This window comes from Prunus dulcis, chromosome 3 (assembly GCF_902201215.1).
Source record: "Prunus dulcis chromosome 3, ALMONDv2, whole genome shotgun sequence".
NCBI classification, from domain to species: Eukaryota; Viridiplantae; Streptophyta; class Magnoliopsida; order Rosales; family Rosaceae; genus Prunus; species Prunus dulcis.
Genome location: NC_047652.1, coordinates 1,192,999 through 1,216,990, shown reverse-complemented (window position 1 = coordinate 1,216,990; position 23,992 = coordinate 1,192,999). Strand labels below are relative to the sequence as shown.

At 37.9% G+C, this 23,992-nt stretch overlaps 4 protein-coding genes and 1 pseudogene across 16 annotated transcripts; 4 read left to right on the top strand and 1 right to left on the bottom strand.

The window, feature by feature from the left end:
• The first annotated feature begins 472 nt into the window (after positions 1 to 472).
• Positions 473 to 6,863, top strand: LOC117622385 (pentatricopeptide repeat-containing protein At4g19440, chloroplastic). 6 transcript variants are annotated; one of them, XR_004584979.1, is made up of 5 exons: positions 473 to 3,307; positions 3,406 to 3,499; positions 5,191 to 5,362; positions 5,841 to 5,889; positions 6,372 to 6,863. XR_004584979.1 is itself a non-coding variant. In XM_034353042.1 (2 exons), the coding sequence occupies exon 1, from the start codon at positions 794 to 796 to the stop codon at positions 3,287 to 3,289; it is 2,496 nt and encodes an 831-aa protein (XP_034208933.1). In that variant the 5' UTR covers positions 473 to 793; the 3' UTR covers positions 3,290 to 3,307; positions 3,406 to 6,863. The 6 variants fall into 6 exon arrangements, 1 of the variants encoding a protein (XP_034208933.1); XR_004584976.1 differs by lacking the exon at positions 5,841 to 5,889; XR_004584977.1 differs by having other exon boundaries at positions 5,841 to 6,863.
• A 1,380-nt stretch (positions 6,864 to 8,243) lies between these two features.
• Positions 8,244 to 10,415, top strand: LOC117622751 (exocyst complex component EXO70A1-like). The gene has a single exon (XM_034353518.1). It carries the CDS (start codon positions 8,252 to 8,254, stop codon positions 10,244 to 10,246), a length of 1,995 nt encoding a protein of 664 aa, XP_034209409.1. The 5' UTR covers positions 8,244 to 8,251; the 3' UTR covers positions 10,247 to 10,415.
• Positions 10,416 to 11,530: 1,115 nt separating this feature from the next.
• On the bottom strand, positions 11,531 to 15,107 carry LOC117622517. Of its 8 annotated transcripts, none has more exons than XM_034353217.1 (6): positions 14,777 to 15,107; positions 14,485 to 14,601; positions 13,719 to 13,769; positions 12,782 to 12,892; positions 12,590 to 12,677; positions 11,531 to 11,927 (listed from the first exon to the last, which is right to left on the bottom strand). In XM_034353217.1, exons 4-6 carry the CDS (start codon positions 12,814 to 12,816, stop codon positions 11,622 to 11,624), a joined length of 429 nt encoding a protein of 142 aa, XP_034209108.1. In that variant the 5' UTR covers positions 12,817 to 12,892; positions 13,719 to 13,769; positions 14,485 to 14,601; positions 14,777 to 15,107; the 3' UTR covers positions 11,531 to 11,621. The 8 variants fall into 8 exon arrangements, with proteins under 8 accessions (XP_034209108.1, XP_034209110.1, XP_034209106.1 ...); XM_034353219.1 differs by having other exon boundaries at positions 12,782 to 12,888; XM_034353215.1 differs by having other exon boundaries at positions 12,782 to 12,888; positions 13,719 to 14,601.
• A 380-nt stretch (positions 15,108 to 15,487) lies between these two features.
• Positions 15,488 to 19,414, top strand: LOC117622127 (ABC transporter E family member 2-like). Its single transcript, XM_034352680.1, has 12 exons — positions 15,488 to 15,536; positions 15,897 to 15,999; positions 16,087 to 16,172; positions 16,278 to 16,375; positions 16,458 to 16,575; positions 16,711 to 16,800; positions 16,899 to 17,203; positions 17,345 to 17,540; positions 17,637 to 17,822; positions 17,943 to 18,200; positions 18,318 to 18,563; positions 18,692 to 19,414. Exons 2-12 carry the CDS (start codon positions 15,897 to 15,899, stop codon positions 18,809 to 18,811), a joined length of 1,806 nt encoding a protein of 601 aa, XP_034208571.1. The 5' UTR covers positions 15,488 to 15,536; the 3' UTR covers positions 18,812 to 19,414.
• A 2,448-nt stretch (positions 19,415 to 21,862) lies between these two features.
• Positions 21,863 to 23,992, top strand: part of LOC117620874 — a 7,199-nt pseudogene continuing 5,069 nt past the window's right edge.

Sequence of the window (23,992 nt, the reverse complement as noted above, 5' to 3'; positions counted from 1 at the left end):
TTGATACCTCCCTGGACCTTCATTATTTTAATAGATTTATTAATGACCACACAAAATTTGATAGGCTCAAAGTTGAGAGACGATTGCGTTTCTAGGAGTTTGATTTTCGGATTAATTTTTCGATTCCCAATACACAATTACTTCAAGAAATCAAAAAATAAATCAATAAATAAACACATCCTAAAACTTATATTGATGCTGTTCTAACAAAATTTGGGGGACTTTTGGGAAGTTAATTATGGGCAAACAATTTGTGTACGAAGCGACAAAATAGCTATTTGATAAAAATAAAAATAAAACCGATTTAAGAAATTAATAGTACCAAAAAAGAAAAAGCTATTGAAACAAAAATAAATTTAAAAATAGATAAAGTGATATTAGCAAACGTGTTTAAAATATTCGATAAATTGTTAATATGGATAGGCTCTCAAAGTAAAAATTACCATTAAAAAACAAAAAACAAAAACAAATACAAAAAGAAAAAAAACAACCTACCCCCCCAACCCTTCCTCGACCATCCCCAGAACGCAGCCCCTCCATTTTCCTCACCCAGCACAAATCCTCAATGACTTGATGGCCTAACAAAGAGGCTGACAAAAACCCTGTGACGACGGCTAGCTCCTTCTCCTTCTCTGGACTTCCGTTGAGCAGCTGTTGCGCAACTTTAAGGGGTAGGGACCTTCAAGCCCATTTTCATGGCTGCCATTGACCCCATGGTGGCTCCGCCAGTGGCAATGGCATAAAACCCTTGAGTAAAATCCACAAAATCAAGAGACCCAAAACAACTAATGACATGCATTTTCCTATGGATCTTAGAAGGCTTTCAATCTCGAAACCCACTCTTCTCTTCCGCATCAACCGCCCCTTAACGTGCGTTACCTGCAACCTCCAACGCCCCAAAGAACCTCCTCAACCGCCACCATTACAGGTTCCGAAGGAACCACAGCCTCCCAATCAGAGTTTGCACAACTGGGTATCTTCTATTCTTTCAAAACCATCTCTGGATTCTTCTAAATGTAAAGCTCTGATACCCCTTTTGTCATCTCATGAATTTGATAGGGTATTCTGTTCCATTAGCTCCAATGTGAACCCCAAAACAGCTCTTCATTTCTTTTACTTTGCTTCTGAATCTTTTAAGTTTCAGTTTACTGTACGATCCTTTTGTGTTTTAGTTCGTCTGCTTATTCTTTCGAATCTTGTGTCGCCTGCGAGATTGCTTTTGATCCGTTTGATTGATGGGAATGTGCCAGTTTTATATGCTAACCACAATCAAAGGCATATGGAGATTGCCATTGCCATGTTAGACTTGAATACCGTGTCCACACAAGGTCTTGGGGTTCAGGCATTGGATTTGTTGATTCATGTTTACTGTACGCAATTCAAGAATATGGGTTTTGGTTATGCCATTGATGCGTTTGTAATTTTTTCTAAAAAGGGTGTTTTTCCATCATTGAAGACTTGTAACTTTTTGTTGAATTCTTTAGTGAAGGCTAACGAACTTCATAAGAGTTATGATGTATTTGAAGTTATGTGCCGAGGTGTTTCTCCTGATGTTTACTTGTTTACTACTGCAATTAATGCATTTTGTAAGGGAGGAAAGGTTGATGATGCAATAGGTTTGTTTTCGAAAATGGAGGGGCTGGGTATTGTCCCAAATGTGGTTACGTACAATAATATTATTCATGGGCTCTGTAAGAGCAGAAGATTAGTAGAGGCCTTCCAGTTTAAGAAGAAGATGATAGAAAACAATGTGAGCCCGAGTCTTATAACATATAGTGTGCTCATTAATGGTTTGATAAAGCTGGAGAAGTTTCATGATGCAAATTGTGTTTTGAAGGAAATGTGCAACAGAGGATTTGTCCCGAACGAGGTTGTCTATAACACATTGATTGATGGATATTGTAAAACGGGAAATATTAGTGAGGCACTAAAGATAAGGGATAATATGTTATCCAATGGGTTAACTCCCAATTCTGTTACTCTTAATTCTCTACTGCAGGGGTTTTGTAGAAGTGATCAATTTGATCATGCTGAGCAAGTTTTAGACAAGATTATATCTGGTGGTTTATCCATAAACCAAGCTCTTTGTTTCTCGGTTATTCACTGGTTCTGCATGAAGTCTAGGTTTGATTCTGCACTAAAATTCACTACTGAAATGATATTAAGAAATTTTAGGCCCAGTGATAGCTTGCTTACCACATTAGTTGGTGGGCTCTGTAAAGATGGAAAGCATTCTGAGGCACTTGGGCTTTGGTTTAGGCTATGGGAGAAAGGAGTTGCAGCCAACACAGCGACCTCAAATGCTCTAATTCATGGACTTTGTGAATCTCGTAGCATGCAAGAGGTTGTTATGCTACTCAAACCGATGCTAGAAAGAGGTTTGGTATTGGATAGAATCTCATACAACACACTTATCTTGGGTTGTTGCAAGGAGGGAAAAGTGGAGGAAGGTTTTAAGCTTAAGGAAGAGATGGCTAAACAAGGAATTGAACCAGATACTTATACTTATAATTTGCTAATGCATGGCCTATGTAATATGGGAAAAGTGGACGATGCGGTTAAACTTTGGGATGAGTGTGAAAATCGTGGTCTTGTTCCCAATGTCTATACATATGGGGTGATGATAGATGGGTACTGTCAAGCTGGAAGAATGAAGGAGGGTGAAAATCTCTTCAGTAAGTTGGTGAATAAGGAAGTGGAACTAAATTCAGTTGTTTATAATATACTAATCAGAGCATACTGCACAGATGGGAATATGACTGCTGCCCTTGGTCTTCGTTGTGACATGAAAAAGAAGGGCATTCAACCATCTTGTGGCACATATTCTTCTCTTATACATGGACTATGCAATATTGGCGATGTTGAGGATGCAAAATGCCTTCTGGATGAAATGAGGAAGGATGGTTTGTTGCCAAATGTTGTTTGTTACACTGCACTGATTCATGGTTATTGTAAGCTAGGCCAAATGGATAAAGTAAGGAGTGCCTTTCTGGAGATGTCTTCAGATAACATACAACCTAATAAGATTACCTACACTGTCATGATTGATGGGTATTCTAAACTAGGCAATATGGAAGAAGCAACTAAACTTCTATGCGAGATGGCAAAAATGGGAATTGCCCCAGACGCCGTTACCTATAATGCCTTAACAAATGGATTTTGCAAAGAAAGGATGGTGGAAGAAGCTTTTGAAGTATGTGATCATAAAGGTGTAGGTTTAGATGAGATTACATATACCACATTGGTTCATGGGTTGCATCAGCCCACTAAATGTGCAAATCAGGAATGATATGGAAACATTCAAAAGGTTAGGTGTTTACTTTCTGCATGAAGAATTCTTATTTTAAAAAAGTTATCATATTTAATTTGCGCATCTTGTTATGAAGTAATATGGTTAATGTGCAGGTGCATATTCTTATTCTTAATACTGCTGACTGTAGACCATGGGATACATGTTACATCTCCTTACCATCTCCAAAATGATCCTTGAACATGGGAGGTTGGTAGATCTGTACATAACTCATTTTTTGCATCTTATTTGTTTGAAGATTGTTTCATTACTTGTAATTCAATTGCTTTTAGGAGTTTATAGTTATTGCTGGGTTAGGATGAAAATAATTAGTTCATAATTGTTGCTTTTCTTTTTTGGTCTGAGCATAATTGTTTCTTTTACCATGTCATTTTTTCATCTTGTTCTTTTAGCAACATCTTGTTTTGGTGAACTCATTTATGATTTTCACTGTACCATGTACATATGGAGTGTCATCCGTTAGCAGTTTAATAAGTTATGTCAAGTTGTATTCACTTGAATATAATGACAAATTTCCATTATATGTTGTAAGATTGAAATTCTCTATGTATGTTGCTCCTACTAGCTCCTATCAGCTCCTATGTCAAGTCTGTCTGATGAATAAACTTTTAAGTCCATTTCCTCTCATTAATAGTTCTATTATTGTAACTTGACATAGAGTTGTTGGGCCTTTGCATAGGTGGTAACTGTGTTGAGCTGCGGGCACCTATGATATCATTACCATCTGTTTACAAATCAGGGTTGTCTGATTCTTAAGTATCTTTATTTGAAAATAAAATTGCATTAAGGTTTTTTCTTTTGGTTAATGAATCTAAGGCTTGTTTGACTTGACTCTGGAAGGTTTTCACGTTGTCGTCCTTTATGATAGCTATGTACAGATATTCGTCTCCCTTATTGCCCGCTTAAGTAAACCAATTGGTACTAAAGCTAAAAGCAGTTATGGTGTGGCGTCAAAGAAAGCAAAATTTAAATTTCTACGGATATTTCAGACTTTTCTTCTTGAAGCCCTTATTGTGATTACAAACTGGAACTGCTATTTTAGAACATGCTGAGAAAAGAGCCTTAATATAATTGTAATGGTTTTGTAGACTGGAATCCCTTACCTGTCTTTTTGTATCTCTCTGTCACGTGATTTCACCAAACTTTTTTGCTCTTTCTAGCCCATGGTTGTGGACTGATCAACATCACGAGGGGATCATAAATGGAGATTCAAAATGTATAAAAATAGCGGAACTACTATTTTTAGTTCATACCGGTTTCTAATAATGGAATCTTTGGCATCTTTACTTTGCCAACTTCAGCTCTATCTTTTTCAACGTTTCTGTACTTCTTTGATACAAAATCTGAGTAGCCTTGACTTTAATACACGCTGACATATTGAAGAGTGCAATGAGACAATGAAATATTTAGCTGGTGATGAAATGTGTTCCTTGAAAGGGAAAAAGGAAAACATATCTCTGTTAATCACAACAAACCCTAAGGTTTTCAAAGGAACTATGAAGTCAAAGGCTAACCATTCTAAGAAACAAAAGTAGAGCCTCTGATTTGTAGTCTTGGCCTTTATGGCTTTTGATGACTAGTTGTGAGTCATGACTAATGACCCTTGGCATCCCTCAGAAAAATTACACTTGTGAGCTCACTTCTATCATTATCTTCCCTGCCCCCATCCCCCTAAATAGAATACGGAAACGTAAAACCTTAAATTAAGAAACTGCTAAAGTATCATTGAATAGTGTGGCTATAGTACTTGTATATAGATATCCTTTATTTTCTATCTAAAATGTTCTACTGCATTAGTATTCATCGTAAGGTTGTCCTAACTCTTTACATTAGAGGATCTATATTAATAACTTCTTACAAACTTTTATGCTTGTCACCAGTTGCAACCTGTAAGTATTTGAGTTTGGAACTGGCTTTGTTTGAAGAAAAAATTGAAAATTAGACACCAGCCATCTCAGATTTAAATCGTGTTCACTCTATTGATGAGGCACATAGCTCGCTGATATGGCCTTAAGGAAATGTTTGAAACATCAAGATATGGCAGAATCCCAGGTATTGCACTCAAGATTTATTGCAACAACTGTTTTTGTTTTTTCTTGCTCGAAGATTTACTGCAATATATGTTTTTTTGCATTCCCCCTTGATATAATGTGGTTCATGAAGGCTAGATAACTTGTTCTGAAGGTATGCTAAAAGTGTACATGTGAAAGAATAAACAAAAATTTACCATGCAAAAAATTATGTTTTGAATACAGGGGAAGGAACATTTTATTTGATAACCCTGGGCATGCAAACCCTGTCATTAGATTTTTAAAAAAATAATGAGCTTGTTTTTTTCCCTATTGTGCACAATTATTCCTATGAGTCGCACTTGGGATACCTTTGACTCAGAAATCTTTCAGTTGGTGATTTGAAGCAGTATAGGTTATCAAAGGTTAGAAGTGTAGTTTTGGAATTGTTAGAATTGAGATTTCAACCTCTTTTTATATTTAAGTTCTCTCTCTCCTTTTTCTTTTATTCTTTTATTCAGTGTAGGGATTGGATACCATCAAATCAGAGATTAGATATCCTGGATAATGGTAAGTTTGACCTTTTAGACGCGGCATCACTCTTGAGAGACAAAACAATCTCAGTTTTACTTATGTCCCATTTTGATGGACAAATTTAAAACGATAGGTTTGTAACAGTGTTTACATCACCATGAAACATTAAATGCAATACAATCTATGTTTTTTTTCTTTCATTAAGTACAATTTATGTTAAACTAAATTCAGATGGAATCTTTTGAATTTGAATGTTGAAATGACTAGACAGAGAGAATCATTTGAAATTTATGTCTTCTATTTCTCTTTACACAAATCCAAACTTTTACGTAAAAACTTAGCCACCATGTCATAATGGAAACAAAATACAGTTCAATATTGACATTTTCCATAGGTGCATAAATATGTGTAACATGCATATAGGAGTACGTGTATTTTCTTTTTAAAATCTTTACGCCTTCTGGGCGGATGATTGATGGTCATTAATTCCTGCTCATCCCTGGCTAATTGGGCATTAGATCGACACTGGACAGAGAATGTGGAGTCCTCGCTGCCAATCTGTGCCCAAAGAGTGTTTTTGGGGAGGATACTTTGGTGAATGTGAGTTTTGAGAAACAAGCAGATGGTAAGCTCAGTGGATACATCAGAATTAGAAGCAAGACTCGAGGCATTGCCCTTCAGTCTTGGGGACAAGATCACCTTGAAACAGAAGGGCGGCCTCTGATTGGAGAACAAGCCTAATTTTGCAGCTGTTATTCTTTGCTTGAACCTTTGTTAGTACGAGTCTGCTTGCAGCATGAGGCCTATCTGTATTCATCTCACTTGCACTTAATTTTCCTGTTTTTACCGAGGATCGCCTCTGTTAAAGAATTCTTTTGCCTTTTGGTTTTTCCCAGTAAGTGGATAGTTAGGACTATTGCTGCTATCCACAATATATTCAAAGTAAATTTGTAGTGATGCCCACTGTATACATTTCTGTTGTTAATTGTAACATTTCATGTTTGCAATTTGTATTAGCTGTTGCTGTCAATACCCCCAGCAAGTTTCGCCTCACATATTTTAATATCAAGTTTATCGACTCATTTTCTTTTATTAAGCTTTGTGTTAGATATTGCTATCAATTGATATTTCCCTGGACCTTCATTATTTTAATAGATTTATTAATGACCACACAAAATTTGATGGGCCCAAAGTTTCAGACACCATTGCGTTTCTAGGAGTTTGATTTTCGGATTAATTTTTCGATTCCCGAGTGATTTGCTCTTCAGCCACACCCCCCTACCTACCCAACCTAAACAGTCTTTAGGAGGTTGGAGGAACTTGATCAAACTCACACAAACCAGAAGTAAAATGAAAAACTAATCGAGGGCATTGTTGGAAATCTAAATAACTTTTCATTTATAATAATATTGTACAAATCAAACATAGAAATGGGTAAAAATGATTTTTCCTCTGCTCCTCATTTACCGGCGTTCTCAAATATAGAAATGAACATGCTTTATTTTCATCTTGTGAGATTAAACACGGAAATTTCAATCCAAGGAAGTTCAATCTGCGAAAACGGGAGCTTTCTAAGTGAGGGTTTAGGCTGGATTTTTTGTAAAAGACAAAGCAGACATTAGCGAGCTTCCTAAGGTTTACTGACCAAAAAGAAAAACATTAGTGAGCTTCCTTGCCCATTGCTACAACATTGTTTTTTTCTCCCTTCCGGAATAAAGGTGAAGTGAAGGTGGGCGCACGCATAATCTCTATAATTGACCTCATAGTATCTTAAAAGCAAGCAACGCCCAGCAGTCTAGTTACGCAAAAGAAACAATTACTTCAAGAAACCAAAAAAATAAATCAAAAAATAAACTGTTCATAACCTTCATCATCCTAAAACTTATATCAATGATGTTCTAACAAAATTTGGAGGACTTTTGGGAAGTTAATTATGGGCAAACAATTTTTGGACAGCGCCCTAAATCTTTCTTTTGCAGAGAAGAATTTGTGTACGAAACGACTAAAGTTTCAGAATTCCACACAAGTTAGAAGAGATAGTCTGATTGTTTTTAAGTATGTAGCTGTACATTTTATATGTATGTATATAATTTGGTGGTTGGGGTCCCTAAAATGTTATGTTTGTTTGTTTGCAAGTAAGTATTAGAACCAAGGAAATTCAGTACATGGTAGTTGAGGCTTATATGGTGTTTATCTTGCAAGTGAGGGTTGGTTTGAATATGGTTACTCTCTTTATCTGATTTGGTAAGTTTGGTGGAAAGTAAATGAGTAGTGTGGAAGAAACCATGACAGAATTTTTTACTGCACTCTTCTAAATTCTTGGTGCACTATAAAAGGTTCAGTCAATTGTTGGGGATTCTGAGAAAGATAGATAGATAGATAGATACTTCTTTTGGCAATGGCTGATGTTGAAAGTTTTGAGAAACTCAAAGCTACCCAACAATTGTTAAAGGCTAGTCTTGAGAAATCTACGGCTCTTTCTTCAGCTATTGATGAAACTGGGTCTAGGTTGGAAGGCATGAAGCAGAGATTGCCATCTTTGGAAGCTGCAATGAGGCCCATCACCATGCAAAGATGTGGATATTCTGCAATTAGGGACCAAATCAATGGTGCCATTGGCCCTGCTGCTGCTGTTCTCAAAGCCTATGATGTCGTTCGAGAGCTTGAGAAGTCACTCTCTTTTGCATCATGTTCTGATCTTCCTGCTTATCTTTCAGCCACGAAACGGCTTGAAGAAGCATTGAGGTTTCTTGCTGACAACTGTGAGCTGGCAACTCAGTGGCTGCAGGACATTGTTGAGTTTTTGGAAGGCAATGCATTTGCCAATGATCGAAGCCTTTTGAGTGTGAAGAAAGCTCTCAGAATTCTACAGGAGTTGCATGCAATCGAGGGTTCAGCTCGTCGTGACGGAGGGCTTCTCAACGAGGCATTCAACGAACTTGAAGCTGAATTCATAATTTCATTAATGGAAAGCAGTGCTACTACAATCACCAGCATTGCTTCATCACCATTATCAGTGCTTGCAATTCAAAAGCTTCAAGCCATAGTTGAGAGATTGAATGCTGCTGATCGGCTTGAAAAGTGCATTTTAGTGTACACTGAAGCTCGGAGTTTGAGTGCTAGAAGAAGCTTGCAGGCTCTTGATCTGGACTACCTTGAGATAGAGATCACAGAGTTTGTTGATAGGCAGAGCATTGACTCCTGCATTGACCAATGGGGGAAGCATTTGGAGTTGGTTGTGAAGCATCTGCTTGAGCTTGAGTACAAACTATGCAACAATGTCTTTGAGAAGGTAGGATCAGATGCTTGGAAGTGCTGCTTTGCAAGAATTTCTCAAGAGTTTAGACTTGCTTCATTCCTCAAATTTGGAACTAATGTCACCAAGATGAAGAAGGACCCCATCAAGCTCTTGAAGCTATTAGATATATTTACAGTTATGGAAAATCTAAGATTGAATTTTAACAGGCTCTTTGGTGGGAAGGCCTGCGATGAAATTCAAACCTTGACAAGGGATTTAATCAAGAGAGTTGTTATTGGGGCTTGTGAGATTTTCTGGGAACTTCCTAGCCAAGTGGAGTTGCAAAGGCGATTTTCTCCTCCTTCAGATGGTGGCGTTCCCTTGCTAGTAAGCTTTATAACTAATTACTATAATAAACTGCTAGGAGATGATTATAGGCCAAGCTTGATCCAGGTCTTGCAGATCCATCAAAGCTGGAAACAAGATGTGTATGATGATGGTGATGATGATGGTCTTTCCCATCAGATTTATAGTACCATGAAGGAAGTTGGGCTAAATTTGGATGCATGGTCCAAGGCCTATGAGGACATCTCCCTCTCCTACCTTTTCATGATGAACAATCACTGCCATTTCAGCCAAATGAAAGGCACACAGCTTGGGGATATAATGGGAGATTCTTGGTTAGAAGCTCATGAGAAATACAAGGACTATTATGCAGCTCTCTACTTGAGAGAGAGCTGGGGAAAGCTTCTGCCTCTTCTAAGCCAAAAGGGTTTAATTTCATTTCCTTTTGATCACCAGGATTTTGATAACAAGCTGCTCAAGGCATTCAATGAAGCTTTTGATGAAAGGTACAAGAAGCACTCCAATTGGGTCATATCTGACGATGGCTTAAGGCAGAAGGTATGCCAACTTTTGGTGCAGGCAGTTGTACCTGTTTACGGGAGCTACATGCACAAGTATGGGGTTTTGGTTGAACAAGATGCAAGTGGTAGCAAGTATATTAAACACACTGCACAAAGCTTGGAGAAGATGCTGAGCTCCCTGTTTCAGCCCAAGATTGGCAAGTATTCCAGCACCAAACATATACGTTTTATTGGTAAACTGAAAAACGTCGTGATGAATCAGTTACGTGTAACTCTCACGGCAATGTGACTTCATAGAAAGAGTAATGCTAGAAGGATCGCATTTTTAGATTGTAGGATCATACGTCTAATAGAGGTCAGAGCCGTCTAAACAAGCGGGTCCTGAAATGATATAGTCTGTAATGTGGTACAAATAGTGTTGAGGGTAAAAACTAGACCCTTTGTTGATGTAGTATTCAGTTTGTATAGATTTACACTTGTGTTCATGTAGTATTCAGTTTGTATAGATTTATACCTACTGATTACTTACTATGTATTTATTTAAATGATTATTTGTGGATTTCCTTTTAATTTATTTATTTTTATAGAGAAAATTAGTTTAAAGTCCACTTCAAGCCTTAAATAGTCTAATTAGTACAAACAATTAAAGCTTTCCTCTTCCGGTTGGAGCAAAAGGAAAAAAACTTTATTCCGGTCCATTTTAAAAGTAACATCCATAGATATCACTCTTAAATAGTAACCTATTGGATGTCACTGTTGGGCAGGTTATTCATGTTTCATTGCTTCATTTTATTTCATGTTTTCCTCCAATTTCTTCTTATGTCGAGCAAAAAAGTGAATAAGAAAACTCCATTAGAGAGCAATCATTTTAACAAAAAAAATGCACCCATTGTCAATGCCACTGTCAGAGAATGACATGGTCATAATAACTGGACCGGCTTGATCTTATTTGAAGGCGATGTACCATTTTGTCTTCGTGCCTTCCTATTTGTCCTTATATGATAAAGCCCCATGTTTTTATTCATATATGATGTTCTTGGCTAATAAGCTTCTCCTTAACCATGCATATTTCTTGATTAAAAAAAACCCCATACATATTTTCCTCACAAGGTTTACAGTGATTGTGGAGGCTAAGGAGAAAGACCAGTCCAGTCTTTAACCTTATAGAACCCTCTGATTCAAACTTAGACAAATGATTTTTATCTATGTTTGCAGGGTACCTTCTGGGATTGAAATCCTCAATTAACTTCAACCCAATAATTCCAAAGTATTATGAAAACCTGTCATTACAGTAAAAATTCTGTCAATCTGATGGACAAAAATCAAGACATCACATTCTCATCCAAATTATCTGATAATCCGTAACTTTATATACCAAGTAATTACTGAACAAAGTAAGCCGAGGAATTATTTTTACAAACTAACGCAGTACACTTTCATGCTGTGCAGTTGTGCACACCCTCTATATCCATCCTAAAGAGGAAGTAGTAATTGACCCAAAAAAAGAAAAGAAAAAAGAGGAAGTAGTTGATCGGAGATGGTGTGTGTGAAAGAAAAGGCATGTGGACCGTTAAAAAAAACAAAAACGAAATAGAAAACAGCCTTCAAAAGTTTAGAAGTAGATTTTACAGATCAACCTAATCTGCCCCCTGACCTGGGGTTATTTAGTATGGTATAGTTAGTAAGCTGTATGTCATCCCAATGATGACATTCTGGAAATTAAGTGCTTCGAGTTGCAGATCAGAAAGATGTTTTGGGGCAGATGAGGAAACAACTTCGACACTAGCTGGAGCTGATGGTGGTTCTGCTTCTGTTGGATCAGTGCTGGGCTCTCTCCGCCATTGTAGACTAGAGCTCGGATACCGTGGTTTGTTGGGGATGGCCTTTCTGTTACCATGTGCGTGGAAAGGCTTCGCAGAAAGCTGGGCTGGGGCTGTTGCCGCAGAAGCTGCTTCTGCCTTCCTCAGCACCTATACAATAAGTATACAGGTGAAAAGTTAGTTTTTCGAAAATTATTGTCAGTGCTCCAAAGGTGAATCTCAAATTTACAACCTAAGATCCTTGTGACTAACAGAATCTGTACCCATCTTGTGCACTTTAATTGGAAAATTTTAATAGAAGAGAGAGAGAGAGAGAGAGAGTGAGAGAGAGAGAGAGAGAATGTGAAACATGAGGGATACACACGGGTATAAAAGAGCTTGACAAAGAAAAGAGGAATTCTATCTATTCAATTCTCTTTAAAAGATCTATAAAAATAAAAAAAATCTTTCCTTGATCAGAAATAGAAACTCTGTTGTCACCTACAACCCAAGAGAAGCTTAATATTATCAGCCTATTCAGTTTATTATCTTTATCCCAACTTGGTTCTCTTGAAAACCAGTTAATGGCAATTGTATAGCATTTTTAACATTTATCCACTGCCCAGTGAACATGGACAAAGTTAGAACAATTGAGTAGCAGATTTACTACTCTCAACCATGTTAATCTCCATAAGGCCTACCCTCGTCTTTTTTATTAATTTATTTCGTTCTGTTTTATTTTTTGTTTATTTTTAGGTTTCCCACTTTTTTTCTTGTAATTTACCAGATCAATAACCTAATTGATCCTTTGAGACATATAAGGAACTGCTCACCTTCACAGTTCTTGAATAAAATGTTGTCCCACTCAATGCCACGGCTTTGTCAACAGATTCCTCGTTAGCAAAGGTAACATAAGCAGCCCTGATAATAGAATTGTCATAAAACTGTCCCAAACCAAAGATAAAACATACAAACAGACTTTGGGTACTTCTCAGATATAGGAGAGATGACTAAATAAGTGTTACCTTTGTCGGTTAGCAGTTAATATGTCTGTCAGCATTACCACATTGACAACCCCTCCACAGTTGGCAAAGAACAATGACAAAGCTTCTTTAATTGCTTTAAAACGTATCTGTCTTATTTTTTCAAATAGTACATGGTATGCTTATGAGTTATTTTGAACAACAAATGCAGAATTTAAAAGACATTAAATAAATCAGAAGGAATAATAGCAATATCTCCATGGAAATTAATCACAAATACCTTTCATTTTATTTAAACAAAAGTGTTCTACAACCCCTGCTTCCTGGTTAGATTAACTAAGAAGTGAACTCAAAGCGAGGATAACGGGCATGAATCGGCACACACCTCTGGTTTCCATCTTTTACTATCAACTGCTTAACTTAGAATTACAATCCAACCAATTAAATACCTTCCTTTAATTATTTTCTGTTGGCAATAGAGTCAGGCTCTTCTCATCACACTATTGTGAGCTTTAATGTTTCTCTCAATTATAGTCTACGTACTCTATGGCCATCTTCTAAGGTTCAAAAAGTATTTCAACTTAAAACAAAGATTGAAGCAAATAACTCAAATAATTTAAACTTCCAAACAACATAGAAATATAAATGTGTGAAAAACCCTTCAATGACGATTGGTACTGTAAATCCCCATATGGAATGTCAGAGAAAACGTTTTTAGACTTAGTGTCTAAATTATCATGTGATTCCATCTCCAAGGTACACGACAGTCATCAGAGGAAGTCCATCAATAAGCTTTGTTAACAAAAACAAATGACAGTTGTGGAGAAGAATTTATATTTATAATAAGAAAACAAGTACTAATAGACAAGGAACAAACAATTTAGTGAGAAAACCAACGCTGAATTATCTTGGGGCTACTTAGGTCTGTGTATTTACCAACCAAAAAAGAGAAAAGGAGCAACATACACAAATAGCTTACATTTGTTACTAATACAGTTCTTGAGTCAACCTCAACGTTTTTCTCTGAATCCTGTAATATACCTCAAAATGCACAAGTGCATTAGATTCCAGAAAAGTTAGTAAAGCTAGATCAATGAAATGATTATCAGTCAAGAGAGGAAAAATATGCATTTTAATGAGGAAGAGCAGAAGAAATCCTAGAGACCTAATTACAATTCTTTATAATGGTTAAATATTCTTCATAACATGTTTGTGTTTCTGATAAAATTTTACTTCGCTTAAAAAAATTGAAAAATCCATAACAATGCACAAAATCAGATTAGGACCTTATGTGAATAATCCTCACATCATAGTGTTAGCTTTCAACCTATGCATAGATAATTAAAGAAGTTCCAGACATACATTGAACTATCCTGCTACATTTGCCTCTTTGAAAAAAAAAAACAAAAAGAATATATCTGCCTCTTGCATAAACTGTTTATGAACAAAAAATTTAAAATACAGGTTACATAGCTGACAACAAGACAAGAAAAATCAAAGAAACAGAAAGAACACTGGCCCATACAGAGATCAAAAGCCTTTTTCTTTTCCCCGGTACTGAGCTTGTAAACACCATCCCTATAGTTTCATTCTATCACACATCCACCTGCTCCCCCTACTTTCCCACACGCGCACACACACACACACACACATGTATTGTAGTTCTGAACAAAACTGAAAGCATTTATATGTAGAAATGAGCTTCATATTTTAGCAAATTGATCCAAGTTACACAGAGGCTTTACCAGAATTCGACAAATGAATCATTTTCCATCTTTTTTCTCCATCGCTAGCTGCTTTGAATGAAGCTTTAACATTTCCATTTTAATTTGGTGCAATCTTTGTTTCACATCAAGCAGTTCCTGGGGGCAAGATATTCAAAACAAGTCTCTTACCAATTCAGTCAAGGAGGAAAAAAAGAAGTTGATTCTCAAAATCCAATCTATCACACAATTCAATCCTCACAGCTAGCACAGGCTTCAGATTCTCAGTAAATTTATCTTGTATGAACTATGATCTATGAGGAAAAGAACATACCGATACCAGGCTTTGAGTAGTCTTCAGACCATTTTTGGTTAAGTTTGATTTTTTGAAATCCTGTGAGATAATTTTGCATTGAGGATACATGTTTCTCTCATGCACCAAAGAAACTGAACTAGTACCAGCGTCTGCACTGAGTTCACCAAAGAGCCTCTTCCGCCCAATATTATTTGCAATATGCGATCCACCCACTGCACTACCACCATGCTCCACTTTCATTGTCTCAACAGGGTAACCGTAAGACCTCCTACTAAGAGATCCAACGGGGGAGGCATCAGAACCGTCCGTCGGAGACATGATGACGGTGGCCCCGACAGAGAGAGAGAGAGAGAGAGAGAGAGAGAGAGACGGGAAGAGAGAGAGGGCTGGGATGAAGAGGAGGGGTGTGGGGCTGAGAGGAGATCTCAGGGGTAAAAGGGTCAAGTCACTGTTCATAAGCCTACAAAACAGAAGGGAGAGACCCACCATTTAATTGGGGGCAAAAATGTAATTTTATGTTGTGCTGTGCAGGTATTGACTTGCTGTCCTAACCGAACACTGATCTAACAATCCCAATCATTTCAAAATTAAAAACCAGAAAGTATAAGGAAACAGAAGAAACTTGTTTAACACGTTATCAGAGTTGCGTATAAATAAGCCCATTCTTCATCATGAGCCTTCGCATACCCTCTCATTCATCAATCATCCCCTCTCTCTCTCTCTCTCTCTCTCTCTCTCTCTCAAAGCTATCAAAGCTATCTTCTTCTACAGTAACACAGTAAGTTCCTCTTCAAGTCCTGTCTCTCTCAATCTTCAACTGCATTGTATGTGTGTTTCTTTCAACTCCTCCTCGGTTTTCGAGATCATCATGTAACGATTTTTGTTTGTCATAATAATCATATAGCTAGCGCAAGTAAGAAATAAGACCACCTCTTCTTCTTTCAAAATTTTTAGTTGTAACTTGAATGAGGCATTTAGTATTGCCCTTATTTTGCATTGAGAGTTTCCTAAAAGTGTATTTGTTATTCTAGACTTTGCCGATCATGTTCAGGTGGCTAGTTTGGTTTGAATTTATTTATATGTTTATTTGATTTATCCATTTGGGGTTCATATCATTAACATTTTGTTCACCTTTTAGATGGAAAATCGGTCGACTCGCATAGCAATAGTGAACACTGACAAATGCAAGCCCAAAAAATGTAACCAGGAATGTAAGAGGACTTGCCCGGTCGTACGTACTGGTATGTATGTTATGCTACTTCTTTTTGTACATGGACTTCTTATGCATAAATGCTACTTGTTATCTATTATTAACCATCAATGTGCAGGTAAATTATGCATTGAGGTCAAACCTGTGTCCAAGGTTGCTCGTATCTCCGAAGAGTTGTGCATTGGCTGTGGTATATGTGTTAAGGTCAGTGAAGATTGTATTTTGTTTGTCTTGTTTTCATCTTCTTTTTATCTACTCTAGTTGTGTTTTAACAGAGGCATTGTTTTCATTCTGGCTATGATCATGTAGAAATGCCCATTTGGAGCAATTGAAATCATCAACTTGCCAAAGGCACTGGACAAAGACACAACCTATCGCTATGGGTCTAACTCTTTTAAATTACACAGGTCAGTTACTTCCTTACCACTTTGATCAGCTTCAGGTTTTAGTGTTTTAAGTTAACAAAAACTAAATTATACATAATTACAGGTTACCAGTCCCTAGGCCAGGGGAAGTTCTTGGTTTGGTAGGAACTAATGGCATTGGGAAGTCAACTGCCCTTAAAATTTTGGCTGGCAAGCTCAAACCAAATTTGGGTCGTTTCAATGTAATACTCTTTACATATCATCGTTTTTTCATATTTCCAATTTCTCCCCTTTTCCTAGTATATGATCATTTTTCTCAAGTTTTTGATGAATTAATTCTTTTGAATGACTATAATTTGTTTTTTATTATTTTGTAGAATCCTCCAAATTGGCAGGAAATCTTGACTTACTTTCGAGGATCGGAGCTGCAAAGTTATTTTATTCGTCTCTTGGAAAATAAGTTGAAGGTAAGTATATATAGATTATTTAGTCCAGTTAATTGCATATTATGTTTTTACTTTCCTTTGCTGTTTTATGTAATATGTTTTATTTTTCCTTTAAACAGGCTGTTATAAAACCCCAATACGTTGACCACATTCCAAAAGTAGCTCAAGGCAATGTAGGGGAGTTGCTCAAACAGAAAGATGAGAGGAGTGTGATGGAAGAAGTCATTGTTGATCTTGAGCTAAACCAGGTTCTAGATCGTAAAGTAATCGATTTATCTGGTGGGGAGCTTCAGAGATTCGCCATTGCTTTTCTTGCTTTGCAAAAGGCAGATATATACATGTTTGATGAACCTTCAAGTTATCTTGATGTGAAACAAAGGCTTAAAGCTGCCAAAGTCATCCGATCTTTGATCAGGCCCGATAGGTTTTGTTTTCATAGCTCTCTTCTTCTCTTCTTGCCCCCAATTTTTTTTTTTTCCCTCGTTGCTTATATTTGTGGGGTCTTTTCTTGCTTACATTGGGCATGTTTAAGTAATGGATGTTTTGCTTTGCTTTACATTTTCAGCTATGTAATCGTTGTGGAGCACGATTTGAGCGTCCTAGACTACTTATCAGATCACATTTGTTGTTTATATGGGAAGCCGGGTGCATATGGAGTTGTAACCCTACCTTTCTCAGTTAGAGAAGGAATCAACATCTTCTTGGCGGGATTTGTTCCTACAGAAAACCTAAGGTTCCGAGATGAATCTTTGACTTTTAAGGTAAGATAATAAATTCTGTCAATGAAAATGCTGGTTTTAAGCGCTTAATCAATAGTTTTAAAGATATATAATCATGTTGTTGTCTTGTTTGTTTAGGTTTCTGAGACTCCACAAGAAAGCGGTGAGGAAATTGAGACATATGCACGGTATAGATACCCATCGATGACTAAAACGTTGGGAGAGTTCAAGCTTCAAGTTATAGAGGGCGAATTTAGCAATTCTCAAATTATTGTGATGTTGGGTGAGAATGGATCCGGGAAGACTACATTTATGAGAATGCTGGTACGTACTAGTCCTTAACATTTTCACTCTTTTTAATCAATTCAATCATATGTTAAAATTAAATTGCATCTTGACATATACGTGGAGTCATTGCATACATTTGATTTGTTCAATTTGTAGGTTGGCCTATTGAAACCTGATTCTGATGTGGAGATACCCGAGCTTTGTGTTTCCTACAAGACCCAGAAAATTAATACAAAGCGTGCAATGAAAGTCAAAGACATGCTTCATGAAAAAATTCGGGATTCCTGTACACATCCCCAGTTTGTGACAGACGTGATGAAGCCTCTTCAAATTGGGCAATTAATGGATCAAGATGTTACCAAACTCTCTGGTGGAGAGCTGCAAAGGGTTGCTCTATGTGTATGCCTTGGAAAGGTAACTGATTGATTTTAGTTTACCTAAGTTTACAGCAATAACAAATTAAGTGCACAGTATGATGCATCTGCTTTGAACTTAACTTATATGCAGCCTACTTTTTGCTTGATATTGCAGCCTGCAGACATCTATCTGATAGATGAACCAAGTGCATATCTTGATTCTGAGCAGCGTATCGTTGCAGCAAAAGTCATAAAGAGGTTCATCCTCCACGCTAAGAAAACCGCATTCGTGGTTGAGCATGATTTCATTATGGCTACTTACTTGGCTGACAAAGTTATTGTCTATGAAGGAAAGCCATCAGTCGATTGTATTGCAAATTCTCCACAATCTTTGTTGACTGGGATGAATCTCTTCTTATCTGTAAGTCTTGCAGCTTGTTTAATTTACCTCCGTGCCTTGCATATACTTTGTCCTCCAGTTGAATGTAACGTAATTTTTGTTGTTCTACGATTTGATTCTCTCTTTGTTTTTCCAATGTGGCATTGCAGCAACTGGATATCACATTTAGACGTGACCCTACAAACTATCGCCCAAGAATCAACAAATTGAACTCAACAAAAGATAGGGAGCAAAAAGCTGCTGGGTCCTATTATTACTTGGACGGCTAAACTGGAACACTGTCCAACATGTTCGAGACAACAATTCCCCCTCTCCAAATCCAAGGGTGGGACTCTATGGGACGACTAAGCCCCAGCCACCGATACCAGGCTTTGAGTAGTCTTCGGACCATTCTCCATTTTCTTTGTCTCAACAGGGTAACTGGAAGACCTCTTACCAAGAGCAGGAGCTAGCTGGTTATGGACTTTCCCATCTTGCTTCTTATGGCCAACACCATAAAAATCAACACTCGTGTGCCCTACAGATATGTCCTCACTTGGCTTTCCTCATCTGTCATAAACACTACCCCGAGGTTTTTCACTACGCGGGGATCCTGTACCTGGTGACAGACTACTTCTGTCTCAATCATGGATTGTGGGTGCAATTCAAGTTTTTAAGTTGAATTTTCAGTCTCAATCGTGGATTGTGAATTGGCTCCTATGGTTGGTAGGAACCAGAGAGTGTTCAGAAGATATTGTTGCTGATAATTTTTTTATTTTATGTTACAACTCCTTGCTGCTATAAATTGAATGTTAGTTGTTGATAGTGGTTTAGTTTTTGTTGTGTAACATTTTTAAACATTTGTGATCAAAGCAAAAGTAAGGAATTTGACACGTTTTATTGACTTCGCTGAAAAATCAGCAATTTTTATGAAGAAAGAAACCTATCAAGTATACTTAAATTTTGAGATAAATCTTAAGGTATCCCTATCTACTGACTTTAATTGTTGGTTGCGTTTAAACCTGAAAACAACAGTTGTTAATTCTTTCAACTTGAGATGGTGCAATATTTTTGCTACTGGTTGCTGGTTTATATGGAAATGGAGATGCTGCTCTGTCTTTGATTCTTCCTTCCACTATCCTGATCTGCCCAATGAATGGATTCTGAGGTTTCTTGTGGAATGGGACATTGCTAATAAATAAAAGGCAGAAGCAGGATGCAAACTTTGCTAGCGTGGAAGCCTCCCCCTGTTTCGATCATGAAACTGAATATTGATGGGTCTAGAATTGGTTCTAGTGGCGCTATTGCTGCTGGGGGCCTTATTCGTAATTCTGCTGGTGAGTGGGTAGCAGGTTTTTCAGCTAATTTGGGTCATGGGGAGATTTTGGTGGTTGAACTGTGGGCGTTGTATCATGGTCTAAAACTAGCTCAGAGGTTGCAAGTGACAAAGCTTATTGTTGAAACTGATTCTACTATTGTCTTGCACCTTTTGAATGCTAAGTTGGAGCCGAATCACCCCCTCCTTTTGAATGCGGAGTCTGTTGGAAGAGTTCCTGGGACTGCAGCATCTTTCATGTTTTCAGGGAGGTTAACTTTGCTGCTGACTCTCTAGCCCTCTTTGTTACCAAAAAAAAAAACATTCAATTTACATAGCAACCAAACAGGATTTACTAAAACTATAAATAAATAAAAGGCACAAACAATTGCTGAAAACTTTGCAGATTAATATACAAACAAGCATATGTAGACAGTTTGAAAAACACAAACTTGAGACAGAGAGAATCTCTTCAGAAACTAAACCAAACCCATTATTCAAGGGCCTACTCTCTTCCCTGTCACTGGACCCTGAGAGAGAGCTTTGTCAAATAAAGTATGGCAAATATTCAGATATGCTCATATTTTTATCCTTCTATAATATTGAGGTATTTATAAAACCCTAAATAAAAATTATAGAAATAAATCTAAATTATAATAGGACTAGATAAATGGGTAAGTAATCAAAATCCTAATATAGTAAGGAACCCAAATCCTAACTAAGTAAGGACTCGCCAACACAAACCCTCAAGTTGGGGCAAAGATATTTCGCATGCCCAACTTGACAAGTGAGTCATAGAACACCAATCGAACAACTGTAGAGAAGGCTTTGTCATAAACCACAAGTGAAACAACTGACAAACCTTAACAAATAGGGCACATAGAATAACACATAAAAGCATAACACAGAAACCCTGTGAGCATGGCAGTAGATAAGGCAGAACACAAACCCTGTGAGCAAGGCAGTAGATAAGGCAGAACACAAACCCTGTGAGTACGACAATAGATGAGACAGAACACAAAAACCCTGTGAGCACGACAGTAGATAAGGCAGAACAGAAACTCTGTGAGCACGATAATAAATAAGCCAGAACACAGAAATCATGTGAGCACAATAGTAAATAAGGCAGAACACATAAACCATGTGAGCACGACAGTAGATAAGGCAGAACACAAACCCTATGAGCACTGCAGTAGATAAGGCAGAACACAAACCCTGTGAGCACGACAATAGATAAAACAGAACACAGAAACCATGTGAGCACGACAGTAGGTAAGGCAGAACACAAATCCTGTGAGCACGGCAGTAGATAAGGTAGACCACAGAAACCCTGTGAGCAGAACATAGAAACTCTGTGAGCACGGCAATATATAAGGCAAAGACAAAGGCAAAAAGCAAACCCGTAGCCCAACAAAATGACAACTTTGACTAATTTTAAGAAACCAACTTCGCTTATTAAATTCTACAGGCACAAGTATCTGGAATCTTTAACTCTACCTGCTTGCAAGGTTGAGCCGTATGATCTTGGTAGGTTTGGTGTTCTTAAGGACTTATCGCTGGTCCTCATTGATTTTCCAATTTCTGCTCTTCCAAGACTATTAAGTGAATGCAAGTTCTTGAAAAGCCTAACTCTAAAGCATTGCTCCAACATAAGTTAGTAAATCAAACCTAAACTTGCATTGGAGCAACGCTTTGGAGTTAGGCTTTCCAAGAACTTGCATTCCCTTAGTAGTCTTGGAAGAGCAGAAACTGGAAAATCAATGAGGACCAACGGTAAGTCCTTAAGAAGGACAAACCTACCAAGATCATACGGCTCAACCTTGCAAGCAGGCAGAGTTAAAGCATCCAGATACTTGTGTTCGTAGTCTCGTAGAACTCCACAGGCAAATCAAAACAGTCCCCACATGTTTCAAGATCGTATTCATCCAATGTTAGGTCTGCAAAATCCAGCGTATTCTAGAAACCCCAAAAAACAAACAACAAATAAACTTTTCATAACTTTCACCCTCCTAAAAGAGTTATATTAATGATGTTCAAACAAAATTTGGAGAAACTCGAAGCTACCCAGCAATTGTTAAAGGCTAGCCTAGAAAAATCTACAGCTCTTTCTTCAGCTATTGATGAAACTGGGTCTAAGTTGGAAGGCATGAAGCAGAATTGCCATCTTTGGAAGCTGCAATGAGGCCCATCACCACGCAAAAGTGTGGATATTCTGCAATTAAGGACCAAATCAATGGTGCCATTGGCCCTGCTGCTGATGTCGTTCGAGAGATTGAGAACTCACTCTCTTTTGCATCATGTTCTGATCTTCCTGCTTATCGAGGGTTGTCGTCGTCGTGATGAAGGGCTTCTCAACTATGCATTCAACGAACTTGAAGCTGAATTCATAATTTTATTAATGGAGAACAGTGCTACTACAACCAAAAGCATTGCTTCATCTCCATTATCAGTGCTAGTAATTCAGAAGCTTCAAGTCATAGTTGAGAGATTGAATGCTGCTGATCGGCTTGAAAAGTGCATATTCGTGTACGTATGCTGAAGCTCGGAGTTTGAGTGCTAGAAGAAGCTTGCAGGCTCTTGATCTGGACTACCTTAAGATAGAGAGCACAGAGTTTGTTGCTAGGCAGAGCATTGACTCCTGCATTGACCAATGGGCTATACGCGCCGCGCAGCTACATCCTTTCAATAGCAAAATTCTGATTTTGTTGTAAATGATAAGGTGGAGCCCACTACATGTTGGAAGGGGCTTTGCATACAAAAGGGTTCATCCCTCCTCAATTCTTTGGTTTTATAACACGTTATCAGCACGAATTCGCTTTAACAATACCAGCTGAATTCTCTGAAACCCAGATATCTTATCCCTCCTTCCATCCAATGCTACCTTCTCTCTCTCTCAATTTCTCCATTTTTTTTATTCTTCTTACTAAAATCCCACAACTATAATCAATTTCATCTTCATCGTTCTTTTTTTTTTCCCTTCTTCGTCCCTAACCTCACAGCAGTTTCAGGGCTCCCAAAGCTTTTGTTCTGAGAAGAATTAATATTGTTTGAAACCTCCATATCTGACATCAGCCCCAAGAACCCATTTGCTGGTGGTGGTGACTTGTTATTTTGGAATTGAAGATGATTAGTAGTACTGTAAGCGCCAAGAGGGAGGTGGAGGACGTGGTAGGGTCGTCGTGACTGACGGCGTTCCTCCATGGCGGCGGCCCACAGTTGGAGCGCAAGTACTTGCCGCACCACGTCCGCAGCTTGAGCTGAAAGCCGTCGTGTATGGGCTCCCACTCGAACTTGAAGTCCATGCTCTTGTCGGCTTCCGCCTGGAGCACTTTTCTGCCTGTCATGCCGAGGAGGAAGGGGTTGTCGTCGGCGACGAGGCACTTGTCGAGGTGACTGCGGAGCTTCACAGCCTTGGCGGTGTTGAAGAACTCCATGAAGATGAAATTTTCAATTTGGTTTTATAACAAATAGGTCTTTTTGGAGGTCGTTGCCTATTTGTCTATTGGCTATGATCTTTCCACAATCAACATTTGGTAAAAGGGTGGCTCAAAATGGTCAGAGAGGTGTATGTGCATGTAAGCTCACGATTGGTTGGAATGGTCTGTGCTTTGCTAATGGTTATCACTTTATGTGAAGAAATTCTTAGCCATTGAAAGATTCATTTTGGTTATGATGATGACCAAATTTGATGCATGGATTGGGGCGGTGAGGATAATCAAAAGACTTTGTACACTGGCGATACTTTCAACGAGTAGATTTATGAGATCTAGAAAAGCAGAATCTTTTCTCTCTCAAAAAAAAAAAAAAAAAAGAGATAAGAAAACCCAGATATACTTTTCAAACGAGGAGCCAAGTTGATATCCTTGATGATGGATATCGATGGAGGAAGTAGGGTCAAAAAGCAGTGAAGAAACATTTTTCTAAAATGGAAGTAAGCCACTAAAAATTGTTGAAAGGCCGGTGTTGATTTGATGCAAGGCACTGGAGATCTAGCAAGTATGCCTAAACAGTGAGCCAATGCTAGAGTATATTTATTGAAAAGTGGGATACACAGCAAGTTGATCAGCCTAGTGGAAAGCAAAATCCTACATGGAAGTAAAGGAAACAAAGGATTTTTGCCAGGCATGTGAACACCCACCAAAATAAAGGGATAAGT

Bases quoted from the DNA above. Each gene is read 5' to 3' on its own strand.
- LOC117622385 (XM_034353042.1), top strand. From the start codon at position 794: ATGCATTTTCCTATGGATCTTAGAAGGCTTTCAATCTCGAAACCCACT.
- LOC117622751 (XM_034353518.1), top strand. From the start codon at position 8,252: ATGGCTGATGTTGAAAGTTTTGAGAAACTCAAAGCTACCCAACAATTG.
- LOC117622127 (XM_034352680.1), top strand. From the start codon at position 15,897: ATGGAAAATCGGTCGACTCGCATAGCAATAGTGAACACTGACAAATGC. The intron at 16,576-16,710 runs GTAATACTCTTT...ATTATTTTGTAG, and splicing joins CAAATTTGGGTCGTTTCAAT to AATCCTCCAAATTGGCAGGA. The intron at 17,823-17,942 runs GTACGTACTAGT...TTCAATTTGTAG, and splicing joins CTACATTTATGAGAATGCTG to GTTGGCCTATTGAAACCTGA.
- LOC117622517 (XM_034353213.1), bottom strand. From the start codon at position 12,816: ATGCTGACAGACATATTAACTGCTAACCGACAAAG. The intron at 12,678-12,781 runs GTAACACTTATT...TTCTATTATCAG, and splicing joins TTAACTGCTAACCGACAAAG to GGCTGCTTATGTTACCTTTG. The intron at 11,928-12,589 runs GTGAGCAGTTCC...CTTATTGTATAG, and splicing joins TTTATTCAAGAACTGTGAAG to GTGCTGAGGAAGGCAGAAGC.